Here is a 15570-nt window from a genome sequence, read left to right as displayed (position 1 = left end):
GTGTTTGCGTGTGTATCTGTGTAATGTGTGTGTGTTAGCGCATGTATCTGAGTAAGATGATGTGTGTGAGTCTGCTTAAGAGCTGATCTTTTGTTGCAAAGCAAAGAAATGCAACTCTGCTAAGTCGAAGCGATCAAAGGGAAAGCGTTGAAATGTTATTTCCCTTTTTAATTAGATTGTCCCCCTTTACCTATTCATTGGTGCATGAGGTTATTTAAAGAGGACTTCGATCCCGATTTTTTCTTCAGTCTTTTATCTGCTTATAATGATTGAATTAATGATTAGATTAATGATTAAGTCACTTAGTTTCTCATTCCTAATGGGTTATTGAGTTAGTGATTCTATAGAAATCATTGTCTCTACATTGAGGCTTTTAAGGTACATTGTATACGGAGGATTTACTAACAGACAAACATTATAGGTCTCATCATTGTTACAGCATCAGTTATATATAGTCTAGTGCTTACACCAGGTTTGTTTCTGGTTATTGCATGAGATATGTCTCTGGTGATTACATCAGATATGTCTCTGGTGATTACATCAGATATGTCTCTGGTGATTACATCAGATATGTCTCTGGTGATTACATCAGATATGTCTCTGGTGATAACATCAGATATGTCTGTGGTGATTATATCAGATATGTCTGTGGTGATTACATCAGATATGTCTATGGTGATTACATCAGATATGTCTGTGGTGATTACATCAGATATGTCTGTGGTGATTATATCAGATATGTCTGTGGTGATTATATCAGATATGTCTCTGGTGATTACATCAGATATGCCTCTGGTGATTACATCAGATATGCCTCTGATGATTACATCAGATATGTCTCTGGTGATTACATCAGATATGCCTCTGGTGATTACATCAGATATGCCTCTGGTGATTACATCAGATATGCCTCTGGTGATTACATCAGATATGCCTCTGGTGATTACATCAGATATGCCTCTATCCCACTGGTTCTGAGTCCTTTATAAATTTGTTATCTTTAACATCTACGTTTTGTAATCAGTGTATGTGTATGTAGTGTGTATCATTCGGAGACTCACTAACTACAGCGACTAGAAACTACTTTATGGTGAGACGTTTAAGTGTCTCTTCATCCAAACTATTCAAAGTTTATTTACAAAGAATCTACGGGTGATGGAAACGTAGCTAGGGTGGAAAGATAAATCCCAATATGATAAACAAAATACACAAGATGATTAATATAGTTCAATCACATGACCCATGACTTGAAAAATACAATGAGTCATGCACACAGTAGAATATATCCTAATTCTGAGAAACGCTCTTATACTTAGTGACTTGATCACTTCAATGTTATGACTTTCCTGTAACTACAGGGTTACTGCTCTGTCTAAAGTGACCTCTTAACCTCTGTACGAACTACATCTCGAATCTTTGATGAATGACCACTGACCAATTGTCTCACTTCTGACTAAGTTCTGGCTCAAATCTGGTTGTCCCTTTCACCCGTACTTCGGTCATCTGAAAACTGATGTTCCAATGCCCATGCCTTCAAACTCTAGCTTCAAGCTTGGAGTATAATCAAGTACACTATGGGTACTATTGTAACTGTGACATCTTTTGTTTTTGTTGCTTTGAATTTTCGTTGCAAATATTTAACATTCAAAAAGGACGAATCATTAATTATTCAGTATTTAGGTACATAAATGTGGTTATCCTGTGAATATTTCTTTAGGTCTTCCTGATCTTATCTCTTTAGGTCTTCCTGATCTTATCTCTTTAGGTCTTCCTGATCTTATCTCTTTAGGTCTTCCTGATCTTATCTCTTTATCAAACCAGATCTCAGACTAATTGCCCATGTTCTGTTCACGTGGATGTCTAGGGTTCAATTAGTTTCATTCCTCTAACAGCTTACACTATTTGTCTACCATATTCTGGCCTGCACGTATGTTCTAATGAGCGCCTTTGAAGTGGCCGCTGAGCACGGACATTCACACGCACACACGCACATTCCGGAGCCCTATACAGTTGTGTAAATAATGATAAACTCAACTCTATGTGTTTATAAAATATGCAGAGAGCAATCTGAAAGATAAAAAACGTGAAAGTTAAAACTATTAAACTAACCAGAAATAAAATATGAAAGTTGTATTTATAAAGTCGTATAGCAATATTGAGCAAATGTTGGTGACCATATTGACGTGATGTGATATGTGCAAGCAAAGGGAATGTTGAAGTGTATATAAAGTATATGTTTAGATGGCGGTGATGTGTTCATGAGCTCATGGGAATAAGGTTTACGGATACTAAAATATAATGTTGCCTATTAAAAAACATGTGTTCCAATGAGTGTCGACGTTCTGAGAGATTTAATATTGGCTGTAGATATTTAGACGATGTTGTGGGATTATATAGAAGAGATGTGATTTTGTCTCTGCCTACATAATGTATACCACGAGAGAACATTTTGTATTTAGATCTCTTTTGAACAAAACACAATATCGTGTACATGCAATTAATTTATGTTTAAATTTAGGTTATAGTTTTATTCTAAGTATCAAATTTAAGTAAACATCTAAAAGCTATTGTTACTCTCTCTCTCTCTCTCTCTCTCTCTCTCACTTTTCGGTGATCAATTCTATATTAATCATGGATATAGTAAACTCATTATTAAAGTCAATAATAATTTTTCTTTGCATATTTGATATTCAAATGATACCACACTAAACTATGTAATTTTAGTTACACCTATAGTGGTAAACTCGTGATTTAGTACTTTCAAGTTCATTCTCATAAATTAATGAGGCTATTCTACATCTGTAGAGTTCGTCCGTCGCAGTTGAGGTTATAAATAGTTATAAATAGTTCAGTGAAAGTAAAAATCAGAGGACAGCTAGAGACGAGTGACGAAGAGACGAGTGACGAAATGAAAGGTGTGACACAAAGATGTGTGACAAAAAGACGTGCGACAGAGAGACGAGTGACAGAAAGACGTGTGACAGAAAGATGTGTGACAGAAAGATGTGTGACAGAAAGAAGTGTGACAGAAAGACGTGGGACAGAAAGACGTGGGACAGAAAGACGTGGGACAGAAAGACGTGTGACAGAAAGACGTGTGACAGAAAGACGAGAGACAGAAAGACGAGAGACAGAAAGACTTGTGACAGAAAGACGTGTGACAGAAAGACGTGGGACAGAAAGACGTGTGACAGAAAGACGTGTGACAGAAAGACGTGTGACAGAAAGACGTGTGACAGAAAGACGTGTGACAGAAAGACGTGTGACAGAAAGACGAGAGACAGAAAGACTTGTGACAGAAAGACGTGTGACAGTAAGACGTGTGACAGTAAGACGTGTGACAGAAAGACGAGAGACAGAAAGACGAGAGACAGAAAGACGAGAGACAGAAAGACGAGAGACAGAAAGACGAGTGACAGAAAGACGTGTGACAGAAAGACGTGTGACAGAAAGACGAGAGACAGAAAGACGTGTGGCAGAAAGACTTGTGACAGAGAGACGTGTGACAGAAAGACGTGTGACACAAAGACTTGTGATAGAAAGACGTGTGTCAGAAAGACGTGTGACAAAAAGACGTGTGGCAGAGAGACGTGTGACAGAGAGACGTGTGACGGAAAGAAAGGTAGATAGATAGGTGGACAGAAAAAGTTGATAGGTAGACAGAAAGGTAGATAGATAGGTAGATAGAAAGGCAGATAGATAGGTAGAAAGAAAGATAGATAGGTAGATAGAAAGGTAGATTTATAGGTGGATAGGTAGACAGAAAGGTAGATAGATAGGTAGACAGAAAGGTAGATTTATAGGTGGATAGGTAGACAGAAAGGTAGATAGGTAGACAGAAAGGTAGATTTATAGGTGGATAGGTAGATAGAAAGGTAGATTTATAGGTGAATAGGTAGACAGAAAGATAGATTTATAGGTGGATAGGTAGACAGAAAGGTAGATTTATAGGTGGATAGGTAGACAGAAAGGTAGATTTATAGGTGGATAGGTAGACAGAAAGGTAGATTTATAGGTGGATAGGTAGACAGAAAGGTAGATTTATAGGTGGATAGGTAGACAGAAAGGTAGATTTATAGGTGGATAGGTAGACAGAAAGGTAGATTTATAGGTGGATAGGTAGACAGAAAGGTAGATAGATAGGTAGACAGAAAGGTAGATTTATAGGTGGATAGGTAGACAGAAAGGTAGATAGATAGGTAGACAGAAAGGTAGATAAATAGGTGGACAGGCAGATAGATGTACATGAAGGTACGCGTATTTATTTAGCCAAATGACAAGAGGAAAAGATTTCTTTCAAATGTATGTCACAGCTCAAGTTAAACATATTTCTATTTACGTATCCACATTGTCAATATCACTTCTCTTACCTCTTCTAGATGTGGATTATTTGTGAAACAAACGCTTGAGACATTTACATCTATTGTCTGGAAACAATTATGTAGGCATGTTTATAGTCATGTGAATCAAAATAACAGGCCGAATATAGACCATAACATTACGGAGTGGTACGGATGGGTTAAAGGCGATTCTTTTGACCTTTGTTCTGAGAGGATTGTGATTCACATTCTACTAATTGTGTGACTTATTTTGAATCTGACTTTTCCCACTTCTAACGTCAGCACAAAAGTGTTGTCAATTGCTGTCCACATTACTCTTATCAAGCATGGGAGATAACATGTTTACAAGGAAGACTATAAGATTGTAAAGATGTGTGTGTCGGCGATAGAGATGAAGCAATAACCTGTTATGCTTAAATCTTATTCTAGTGTAATCATTGCACTCATAATTATAACAATCATAACCATTGCGATCTATTATATATCCATTTGTTTTTTCATATAAGCTTGACTCACTGGTAGACTAGCCACAAAGAAAGAGATGTAATTCCCCGGTTTCTATAGGTCAGTTCTTTTGCTTCATTTTAAGTTATCCGTCAGTCCTGTACTAAAGTCACCTCTCGGTTAACTCTTAATTTTATGTTGCCTAGCAACAGGTTGAAACTTGTGTAAACGTATAAAGAACAGCAGAACTTTAACCCTTTTGTTTCAGAGCATAGGTTTATGTAACTGCTAGAGACACCTATAAAAGATTAATTGTTTTATCTTAATAATTATGTTATGAATATAACTGATGTTTTGAAGTTACAACAAAAGAAATAAATATCCCATTTAAAGTATGCATGGCTAATACATGTATATGGTTTGAAAATCAAGTATCACTGGATGTGAAACAAAAGACAATTAAATACTTTGTCAAACAAGCTGAATAGTTTTGTTAATAGATAACATTAACCTAGAAGGATTCTAGGTATCACATTTATAGATTGTTTTTCAAACGAGAAAATCCAAAACACGTGGCCATTGAGCCCAATAATGACCTGACCACCGTTTAAAATGTAACTTAAGACTGTATGACCATAAAACGAGATTATCGGCGCTTGCATGGAACAGTCTTGCTTACTTACTTAGGTCCTCCCTCGCCGTTTGGCGCATTGGGTGGCAAGCTGTCTCCACAAAGATTTGTCAATGGCGATGTCTGAAGCCTCCTCCCACCTGGTGTCCACTGTTCTAAGGTCTTCATGAAGGTGTGGCGCCAAGTTATACAAGGACGTCCCTGTTTGCGCTTTCCTCGTATTGGCCTCCATTGCATCACCAGGAACAGTAGGGAAAAAAAAGAAGAGACAAAATAAGCGATGGAAAGACAGTACAACGAAACTGGACGGGCCTGTTAATGGACTTCAGATCTTTGTGTTCTGAATAGACTGAGTGACAGAGGAAGCTGTGGCGTAGTGAAGAATTTGGGGTTCCTTGACCTTTATAGGAGCCCCTGCATTTTGACATTCGATATCATAACATGAGATACTTTACTTAATAAATATGTCTAAATTCCAATTTGTACAGTATATAAGTAAAATTAAAAACAGCAAATAATCATTTAGACTCTTATATTGAATAATACCGTTGTTTATTGGCAAGATGATGCACAAGTGACAAATCTCGGTTCATATCGTCTCAAGGTGTGTGCTCTTTGTGCAAAGGTATTTATAACAACCTCCAGATTAATGCTATCTAGTATTATTGACTCCACGGGAAGAGCAAGAGATGACATGGCAGTGGCCTAGCGGCGTACTAGTTCATATTGAATGTAACAAAACAAATTAGGACATTTATTTGGAGTCCCCCTCAAGTGGGGGCCTGGAGTGGACTTAAGAATTCGGACCCCTCTCCACTCACCCTAGCTAGGCCACTCAGGTAAAGCTAAAAGCAAAACTTTATGTTTCCCAGTTTGAAACATATTCCAATTCGCCCAAACTCCTATTTCTCTTCCGATTGTTTTCGAAACCGCAGAGTGCTGGAAATTAAAATGAGTTTTTCTGTTGTAATGAGACAAAAATAAAGCTGTCACGTGACTTCTAAAATCAGTTTTAGTTAAACAGACAGGAACTTTATGCTTTTTAGCTTGATCATTAGTATCAGCCCAATAGAGATGAAGTCCTTTTAAGTTTGCTTTCAAACTTTGTCATGCCCACAAGACCACAATTTCCCTTCAGCAATATTAGGCACAATCACCAACACTAAAAAATCGATTCTCTTTAAAAGTATAAGTCTACACCCACTACACCCACCACACCCACTACACCCACTACTTGTCCAGTAACCAGTTTCTTTTTGTTACTTTACTCCTCAGAGAATTTGAGTGTCACAGCCAAACGGGTGCCACAAACTTCATGTCCAGACGCTCCAAAGTTTACAAGGAACAAAAAATCACTGAGTCGGCAAGATTTGTAATCGTTTTGAAACTCCATTTAGTCCAGTGCAGCATTCCTCGTAATTTCCTATAGCCTAACCTCTACAGCTCTAGCCCTCTAGTAACACTCAGGAGTTCAAAGGATTTATATGTGCTGCCATTTGTTGTATACTAGGTTTAGGGAATGTTGAATGTTTCTATGAAGAACAAAATAATCTGTTTATTTGGTTCAATTTAGATTGAATTAAATTCATCAATGAAATAGATATACATATAGGCTTGAACATTTGTGGGTTAATTACTAAAAAAAATCATTGGCAATATTGTAATTTTTCTAAATGTTAGATGGATTCGGATATAAACAAAATGATGTCTACTAAGTCAGTTCTAACCCTGGTAATGACGGAGAGTTTGTATTGAATTAGATATACGAGAACATGGGGAAGTTGTGTATAATCCAAGCCACTAACGTTGAGACTTGCAAAGCTACTTAAGTTCTTGTCTCTGCTAACGATCAGATTGCATTTGGTTTGTTGATACTAAACTTAAAGGAATATGACGTAGACTTTTTACTGTAGAATTAGTCCTCTTGTAGTTGATTTATGCTCTCGTATAAGCTTTCGAGGGAGATACATGCATCGATCTATCAATGTGTTTATCTGTATTTGTGTGAAGTTGTGAGTCAGACAGTAAATCTTATGCCAACCAAGACTTATTAGCGTTCAAGTAAGAGTTATTGTGATAATCTAAAGCTGATAAAGACTTTCTTAAGCCCCCAAGTAAGAGTTATTGTGCTAAACCATAGTTAATAAAAACTCTCTTTAGCCCTCAAGTAAGAGTGACATTGGGTGAAAATTTGCCCATTTCATCTTTGCTTTGCATTTGCCGGAACATATCGCTTGATCCATGGTTGAAAGAATGATTTGTATGCAAGTAAGTCTTGCAGCTACAGTTTGTGGTTTCCTCAACTCGGGTGGGGGGGGGGGGGTTCTCTCTTCTGAGCACCTTGTCAAGCAAGTCAGAGAAAGTTTATTTTAATGTCAAGTCCAAGTTTAGTTTGGGTCAATTAGTAGACCAAAGTTGTTTCCAATGTGATTCAATGTTAAATCTAGAGTCTAATTAAATTGTACTTGTGGGTTTCGTAGCTCCCCAGGGATAACTCATTGTATTCACTATGTTGGTTACCCTCCCTTGTGTGTAATTCTGGCCCAGTGACCTTGTTTGAAGCCAACAATGCAGATCACCAGATGGCTATGCCGTCACCAGAGCTTGATCTCTAATTGACATGCCCATTATCAGAATCTCAGAAGTTTGTGAATTTAAGTTGTAACATTCAAGATCTGGAAATCATGAAATAGACTTTCAAGGTTTTCCTGTTTTTTCTTAACACATAAATTCATACTTCCATCAAAAAGAATGAATGTATTGTCTTTTTTGTTGCCTTTTAATGCCTTCAATTGTGCTATTTTGTTTCTCCAAATGTTTGAAATTTTACCTGCGCTATTTCCAACTCTTTATTACCTATCACTGGGTCAGTTTCTCTTTCTCTCTTTCTTATGTCCCTTGTTCGCTCAGTGTTTCGACTTCTACTGAGGACGGCAAGACCTTGTGTTGAAATAAGATCCAATATGGCTGTCAGATTTGCCCCAATCTCATTACTGTCCCTGTCAGGCCTGACTTGGTCACGTGAACACTCTTTGATGACTGTGACGTTCTGTGTGTTGATTAATGACACGTCATCTATGTGCTGTACTATCTGATCAGATAGCTTTCAACGTCTGCAGTGAATAGGTCATCTAGTTGATCAGATAGCTTTCAACGTCTGCAGTGAATAGGTCATCTAATTGATCAGATAGCTTTCAACGTCTGCAGTGAATAGGTCATCTAATTGATCAGATAGCTTTCAACGTCTGCAGTGAATAGGTCATCTAATTGATTAGATAGCTTTCAACGTCTGCAGTGAATAGGTCATCTAATTGATCAGATAGCTTTCAACGTCTGCAGTGAATAGGTCATCTAATTGATCAGATAGCTTTGAACGTCTGCAGTGAATAGGTCATCTAATTGATCAGATAGCTTTGAACGTCTGCAGTGAATAGGTCATCTAATTGATCAAATAGCTTTCAACGTCTGCAGTGAATAGGTCATCTAATTGATCGGATAGCTTTCAACGTCTGCAGTGAATAGGTCATCTAATTTATCAGATAGCTTTCAACGTCTGCAGTGAATAGGTCATCTAAATGATCAGATAGCTTTGAACGTGTGTAGTGAATAGGTCATCGAATTGATCAGATAGCTTTAAACGTCTGTAGTGAATAATAAATTGATCAGTTACATAGCCAATTGATTACATATCATATCGACACACAGAGTCTATTGATGTGAGATTGGCAGTATGATTATTTCTGGGTACGTGTTAGTTGCATAAGGGGTAAGGTGGCTGAGTGGGAAGGCGCTTGACATCCGAACTAAGAGGTTCCGGGTTTGATCTTGGTGAAGATTGGGATTTTGAATTTTGAAATCCCAGCTCTGATGTCTAACTGACTTTAGTTAGGGAAAGTAAAAGCGGTTGATAGTTGTGCTGGCCACATGGGACCCTCGTTAACCGTCGGCCATAGAGACAGTACATTAGATCGCAGGGTCTGAAGGGGGTACTTTACTTTTTTACTTATGTTGCATTGTACTTTATACTATACACAGTTGTACGGAATAGTCTCGTCGTGATGCTATTAAAATATTTATAATGAGGGATTTACTCTATATATATTATATAAAATCTAAATTACATTGAGCCGTATTTTGTAGAACTGCTAATTTGTCAGTGGGAACTCCGTTCAAAATGTACTAATACATTCTTTTTCTTTTTAATTTATAGTAATACTTTAATAGGTTCCAAGAGAGCGATAATAAACTCAAGCTCTAAATATATCAATCATAGTGCGAAGTAATTAAACCTTCGCATATGTGCTCAAAGTGGTGTTCTTAACAAAAAAAAACTCCCTCATCGTCAAAGTTGGCGTCTTAAAACTATAGCCAATACTTGAACAATCAATAGCTACACTTCCACATACTCCCATGAGATCCTCCTAATGATTTCGCACGGAGCTTGCTGAAACCGACGCTGCAAGACATAAGCTAAAGGGAGGATCTGCTACGGGAGATGACTTTTGAGAGGTGCCCTAGGGGAGGATGAGCGCCCTCACACGTTCTGTTCGCTAGTGGTATGGAGTTGTAATGATGTCGACATGAAGCGCCAGAGGCGTGAACCCAGGTGGATAGACCCGACCATCAACGTATTCTCTTTGCTTGTGGCATTGGCAGCCTTTCTGACGACCATGGGTGAGTCTAAGTGTTTACGTTTGTGTATGTGTGTTTAGTGTTAGAAGCTACGCCTCGGGATTTTTCTGAGTGTCATTTTAATATTTGACGCAGTATTAGGTATCCGAATTTTAACACTATTGGAGATTTTTATATTCAAAGGCTAATTAATAAATACCTAGTAATTTTTTTTATGATTCAGTTGGCAACAGTAATCTTTCAATATGGCGTCCTTGACATTGTTTGTTTTGCCTTTTTATTTCATAGTCCCCTGCAATCTTCCTCTTTTCATTTTCGTTACGTTTTTCTTTAGCTTCCATTATATAGCCATCGCATTGCATCCAACCGCTTTCTCTTCTTTTTCTCTCTTATGGAAATTCATTATTACATATTTGAAAAATTAGATTGTAATCAATGAGGAGATAGGTGAACTTTTTAGTATGAACATGCCCAAGTCATAGGCGTAGATAGGATTTTATTTTTGGTATAGGGGTGGGTTGAACTCCGAAAACTCCCACTGAATACGCCCATGTCCCAGTAAATTATTTTAAAAATTCTTTTGCTGAATACTTTTGCTCCAGTTTTGACGCTTGTTTGTGCATCTTTTGCTTTGCATCGGCAATCGGGACAAAGTTCCCGAATAAGGATGATACAACTAGCTAAAATAGACAAAAAAGAGAGTCTATAATTCTCGCTGGGTGTCATAATAATCAGGTTCAGTGGAGTTACGACCCAACTGCTGCACGCCTACAGATTACATGTTGTTTAGTTATGTATGTTTATATGTTTGTATGCGTGCAGAGTATAATCTTTATTAGTTCTTCTTTAAAAGAATTCATTATCAAAGATTTCAACGAATCCTCGATACAGAAATATGAAATGTAGTGTTCTTTATGGTTAATTCATACGTCAATTCATAATGTCAATAGTTGCATTTACCATAATGTTTATAGACCCTTTTCTTCCGTTCATAATAACATTATCATTTGTAAGTATTAATTTAGGTTATAAAAATGATGGTACAATTGGTTGTATTAAAATGTGACAACATTGATTGCGCGACTTCCCTCTAACCATTTCATTTCAACAGTGGCAGAACGTCTTGTCTTGTCTATCACGTGACGCATATATCTAAATATACTGTTTTAGTGTTACATATCATTGAGATGTACAGAAATGTCCCAGTTCGATACTTAAATGTTACCCTTGACTCGGTGAGTGCTCATTTGCTGAATGCATTTTTCTAAAGTTCTCAATGCTTCCGTGGTTGGCAATGCTTCTCGGATTATGGGGTAATTGGGGTTTATTTACTATTTACTAAGAGGCGTTGTGTACAAAATGTATTTTTTATTGAGTTACAACACATAAATGACTTTTAAAGTTTTATTATATTATAGATTTCTATTCAATGTCATTCATATTAAGTTAAGAGCTCATTTATTTATTACATTTGAAGCTCGTCTCCCTAAACACCACTATGTTCTATACCTTCTATGACAGCTCCAGGTTTCCGACTGCCCCCTAGATCTACTATTAAAATCAAAATAAGCAACCTTCTCAACGCCAATGATCATTATCAAACTTTAGAATCTGCATAATTTAACCGCCTAGGTGTCATGTAAGGTACGATAAATACTCCTGGCATGTATCAATCAAAACAACATCTGCTTGTCAATTTCTCACTTATTGTATTCCTTAATGCAGTGTTTCTCAAACTGTGTTCCACTAAAACCTGGTGTTCCTCGAGGCCTGAATAGGTGTTCCACGAACCACTGGACTAATTAACTAGTAGACCACCACGTGAATTAACCTCTCTAAAAACTAAGCAAAGTGTTCCAACTAAATACTCAGAATGTACGAAGTGTTAAGTTAAGGACAACTTTTGGGAAACACTGCCTTCATGTCGACCTGGTGGAAGAAACTGAGGCTCGTTGCGGCTTAGCTCCGTGATACCCTGTGGCTTGGGTGAGAAGGATTTCTTCCACCAGGCAGGTTTGAAGATTCCTCCACGGTGAAAACTATTCGGGCTTTAGGTGGCATCCCGTTCTCGTCTCTCTGTAGCTTCCACTCCTGGAGTTTCTAGCAGAAGGCAACATTCCGTGGGGAACTCCCAGTCACTCAGCTTATTGAGGTAGATCCCCTCCACCCCCACTTCAATATGGTACGCGGATTTTTCGGACTAGGTCATTGATCTCTCTTGAGTCTCTGTCCAAGGTCTCGGACATTCTTTGACTTCAAGACTGACTAATCAAACTAATACTGGAGATTTTTATTTACGTTGAGTTTGGACAGAAACGCCTTTGCTCTAACTCACCCAACCCACATTTAAACCCCTATTTGATTTTTAAAAAAGTTAATGAGATAATTACCAGAATTCAGCTCTTTTAATACAAATGTTTAGTGCATCTCAATTAGATCTGAGTTTAAAATAAAGGAAAAGTTTGGTTTGCTTTGGATCAAAAACTTGTTTTAAAAAGCTGGCATTTCTAAGAAAGAGAATTAAAATATCACGAGTCAAAACAAAAACAAAATCGTTGCTCGTGTCACAAGGTTGTCCTGACATTTGGGGTAAACGAGGATACCAATACGTCACTTATATAATTCCATGTATTTTCCATTGTCAGCTGACACTGGTGGGCGGGGTTATCGAACTTTAATTGCTGAGAGCCGCGAGGTTCAAATCATGACCAACTTGATCGAATTAAAATTAAAGTATAGACGTCGAGACTGTGGTGGTGAAATTATCCAGAGCAACTAGTAGCTAAATGTATAAGAATGTACTAGAATGCCAATAGCTTTTGCCACTCTAGACTTATAGAGTGATTCTGTCAGTATCAAAATGTAATACAAATATACAGAGTGATTCTGTCAGTATCAAAATGTAATACAAATATACAGAGTGATTTTGTCAGTCTGTAAAACAAATTCAAATATTTTATCCGTTCTATATCAGTTATATATAGCAACATTTGCTCACACGAAAGTGTACAATAGATGCTTGAAAATGTTTTATGTCTTGATACAGTGAACATGTTCGTTTTTTTGGCTTTAAAAAGTTGTACTGTAGATTTGTGAAACAAATCAGATTGTTAAACAATGATCACTAAAAATCTTCCCAATTAAGCAAATTATGTAATGTGTACTGGTGAAATATGTAATGTTTGTACTGGTGCTATATGTAATGTGTACTGCTGAAATATGTAATATGTAGTGTTGCAATATGTAATGTGTACTGCTGAAATATGTAATATGTAGTGTTGCAATATGTAATGTGTACTGCTGAAATATGTAATATGTAGTGGTGCAATATATTATGTGTACTGCTCAAATATGTAATATGTAGTGGTGCAATATATTATGTGTACTGTTCAAATATGTAATATGTAGTGGTGCAATATATTATGTGTACTGCTCAAATATGTAATATGTAGTGGTGCAATATATTATGTGTACTGCTCAAATATGTAATATGTAGTGGTGCAATATGTAATGTGTAGTGGTGCAATATGTAATGTGTAGTGGTGCAATATGTAATATGTAGTGTTGCAATATGTAATGTGTACTGCTGAAATATGTAATATGTAGTGTTGCAATATGTAATGTGTACTTCTGAAATATGTAATATGTAGTGTTGCAATATGTAATGTGTACTGCTCAAATATGTAATATGTAGTGGTGCAATATATTATGTGTACTGCTCAAATATGTAATATATAGTGGTGCAATATATTATGTGTACTGCTCAAATATGTAATATGTAGTGGTGCAATATATTATGTGTACTGCTCAAATATGTAATATGTAGTGGTGCAATATATTATGTGTACTGCTCAAATATGTAATATGTAGTGGTGCAATATGTAATGTGTAGTGGTGCAATATGTAATGTGTAGTGGTGCAATATGTAATGTGTAGTGGTGCAATATGTAATGTGTACTGCTGAAATATGTAATGTGTAGTGGTGCAATATGTAATGTGTAGTGGTGCAATATGTAATATGTAGTGGTGCAATATGTAATGTGTACTGCTGAAATATGTAATATGTAGTGGTGCAATATATTATGTGTACTGCTCAAATATGTAATATGTAGTGGTGCAATATGTAATGTGTAGTGGTGCAATATGTAATATGTAGTGTTGCAATATGTAATGTGTACTGCTGAAATATGTAATATGTAGTGGTGCAATATGTAATGTGTACTGCTGAAATATGTAATATGTAGTGGTGCAATATGTAATGTGTAGTGGTGCAATATGTAATGTTTAGTGAATCTCTTTGAATGACAGGCCCGTCCATTCTTTTTATGTTTTCTTCCCATCGCTTTCTCTGTCTGCCTCTTTTTTTTTTCCTGGTATTCTTCCCTAAAGGAAGGTCTTTGCTATCCCTGAGGACCTTGTGACTTGGTCACATAGTTTAAGCTTGACATTTTTTTTTTTAGAGTAGTTCATCGTGTGTTCCAATTGCTACATTGAGCCTGTCTCTAATCTCTTCATTTGTCATGCGGTCTTTGTAAGCGATACCAAGGATCTTTCTGTAACATCTCAAATTCCATTGCTACGATCCTCCTATGCAGATCTGCAAGATTCGCCAAATAGTGTTTTGCTAGACCTATGTCAACAGAGATAACTGGTCCTTTGTTAATGGTTATTAAAATGAAATCATTTTCCTTAATTATTGCACATGAACAAGTAAGTAATTGATATAGAATTGATAAATAAGTAATAGATAAGGCTCACGTGTGCACTATGTGTTATACACAGGGGACATTACGATCAGATCGTACACATATTTCTAAGATCTCGTGTTTTAAATATACACAAAGGCTTGTAAAAATGGGATTTTAATAAAACTGTCGGACGCATTGCTATTGAATTGATATTTAGTCGCTCTAGGCGTATGTTAGTCATGTCTACGGATAAGTCTAATACACCAATAAGAACATACAATGTAGATCTACATAAAGTCAATATGGAAATAATTGCCCCATTTGTACTAATAGTAATCGCTCCCGAAGTGCCATCCATTGTTTAATTGCAACATCTTCTGTTCAACTTCAGAGTTTTTCTAAAAAAACAACAACTCTGAAATCAATGGATCGCTTGTGTGACATCAGAGCTGTGTGTACATCTTACCAAGTAGTTCAGACATTAAGATTACACAGCGGGTGAGCATTTCAAAGAAACAGCAAGCAATTCATCTTACATTGCTAAATTGCTTGTTGTCGGGCCTTGAAGAAAAAAATATCCGCCTGGGCCAACTAGAGTTATGCCTCGTTACTGGTCAATACTTTTGGGTGATTGAGGTGTTTTTTTTTTTTCTCGTTTAACTTGGGTTAAAATTTATAACGCTAGGGTTATTTTTATTACATACCCTTGGGATAAGAGTTCTGTTGTTTTTTCTTGCAATGGATGTTTCTACTGTGTCTGTCTGTAAGTCACTAGTTTTGTGCAGCTCTGCATGTGCATTGCTCTTACAGTGTAAGATTTTCTTTGGCGTGCTGG

The 15570-nt window shown here is 36.8% G+C and overlaps 1 protein-coding gene across 10 annotated transcripts in view; it reads left to right on the top strand.

Annotated features, from left to right (window-relative positions):
- The window catches only part of LOC106070382 (zwei Ig domain protein zig-8-like), a 261583-nt gene that overhangs the window by 73113 nt on the left and 172900 nt on the right, over positions 1-15570 (top strand). For 5 of the 10 annotated variants that reach the window (XM_056031109.1, XM_056031128.1, XM_056031119.1 and 2 more), the window contains exons 2-3: positions 6691-6830; positions 9626-10089. In XM_056031109.1, coding sequence (XP_055887084.1) covers positions 9996-10089 — 94 coding nt within the window. In that variant the 5' untranslated portion in view covers positions 6691-6830; positions 9626-9995. The remainder of the gene's footprint in view (positions 1-6690; positions 6831-9625; positions 10090-15570) is intronic. The other 5 variants (XM_056031088.1, XM_056031096.1, XM_056031080.1 and 2 more) reach the window with 2 other exon arrangements.

This window comes from Biomphalaria glabrata, chromosome 1 (genome assembly GCF_947242115.1).
Source record: "Biomphalaria glabrata chromosome 1, xgBioGlab47.1, whole genome shotgun sequence".
NCBI lineage: Eukaryota > Metazoa > Mollusca > Gastropoda > Planorbidae > Biomphalaria > Biomphalaria glabrata.
Note: the sequence above shows the minus strand (reverse complement) of the source record. Positions and strands in the feature narration are given on the sequence as shown.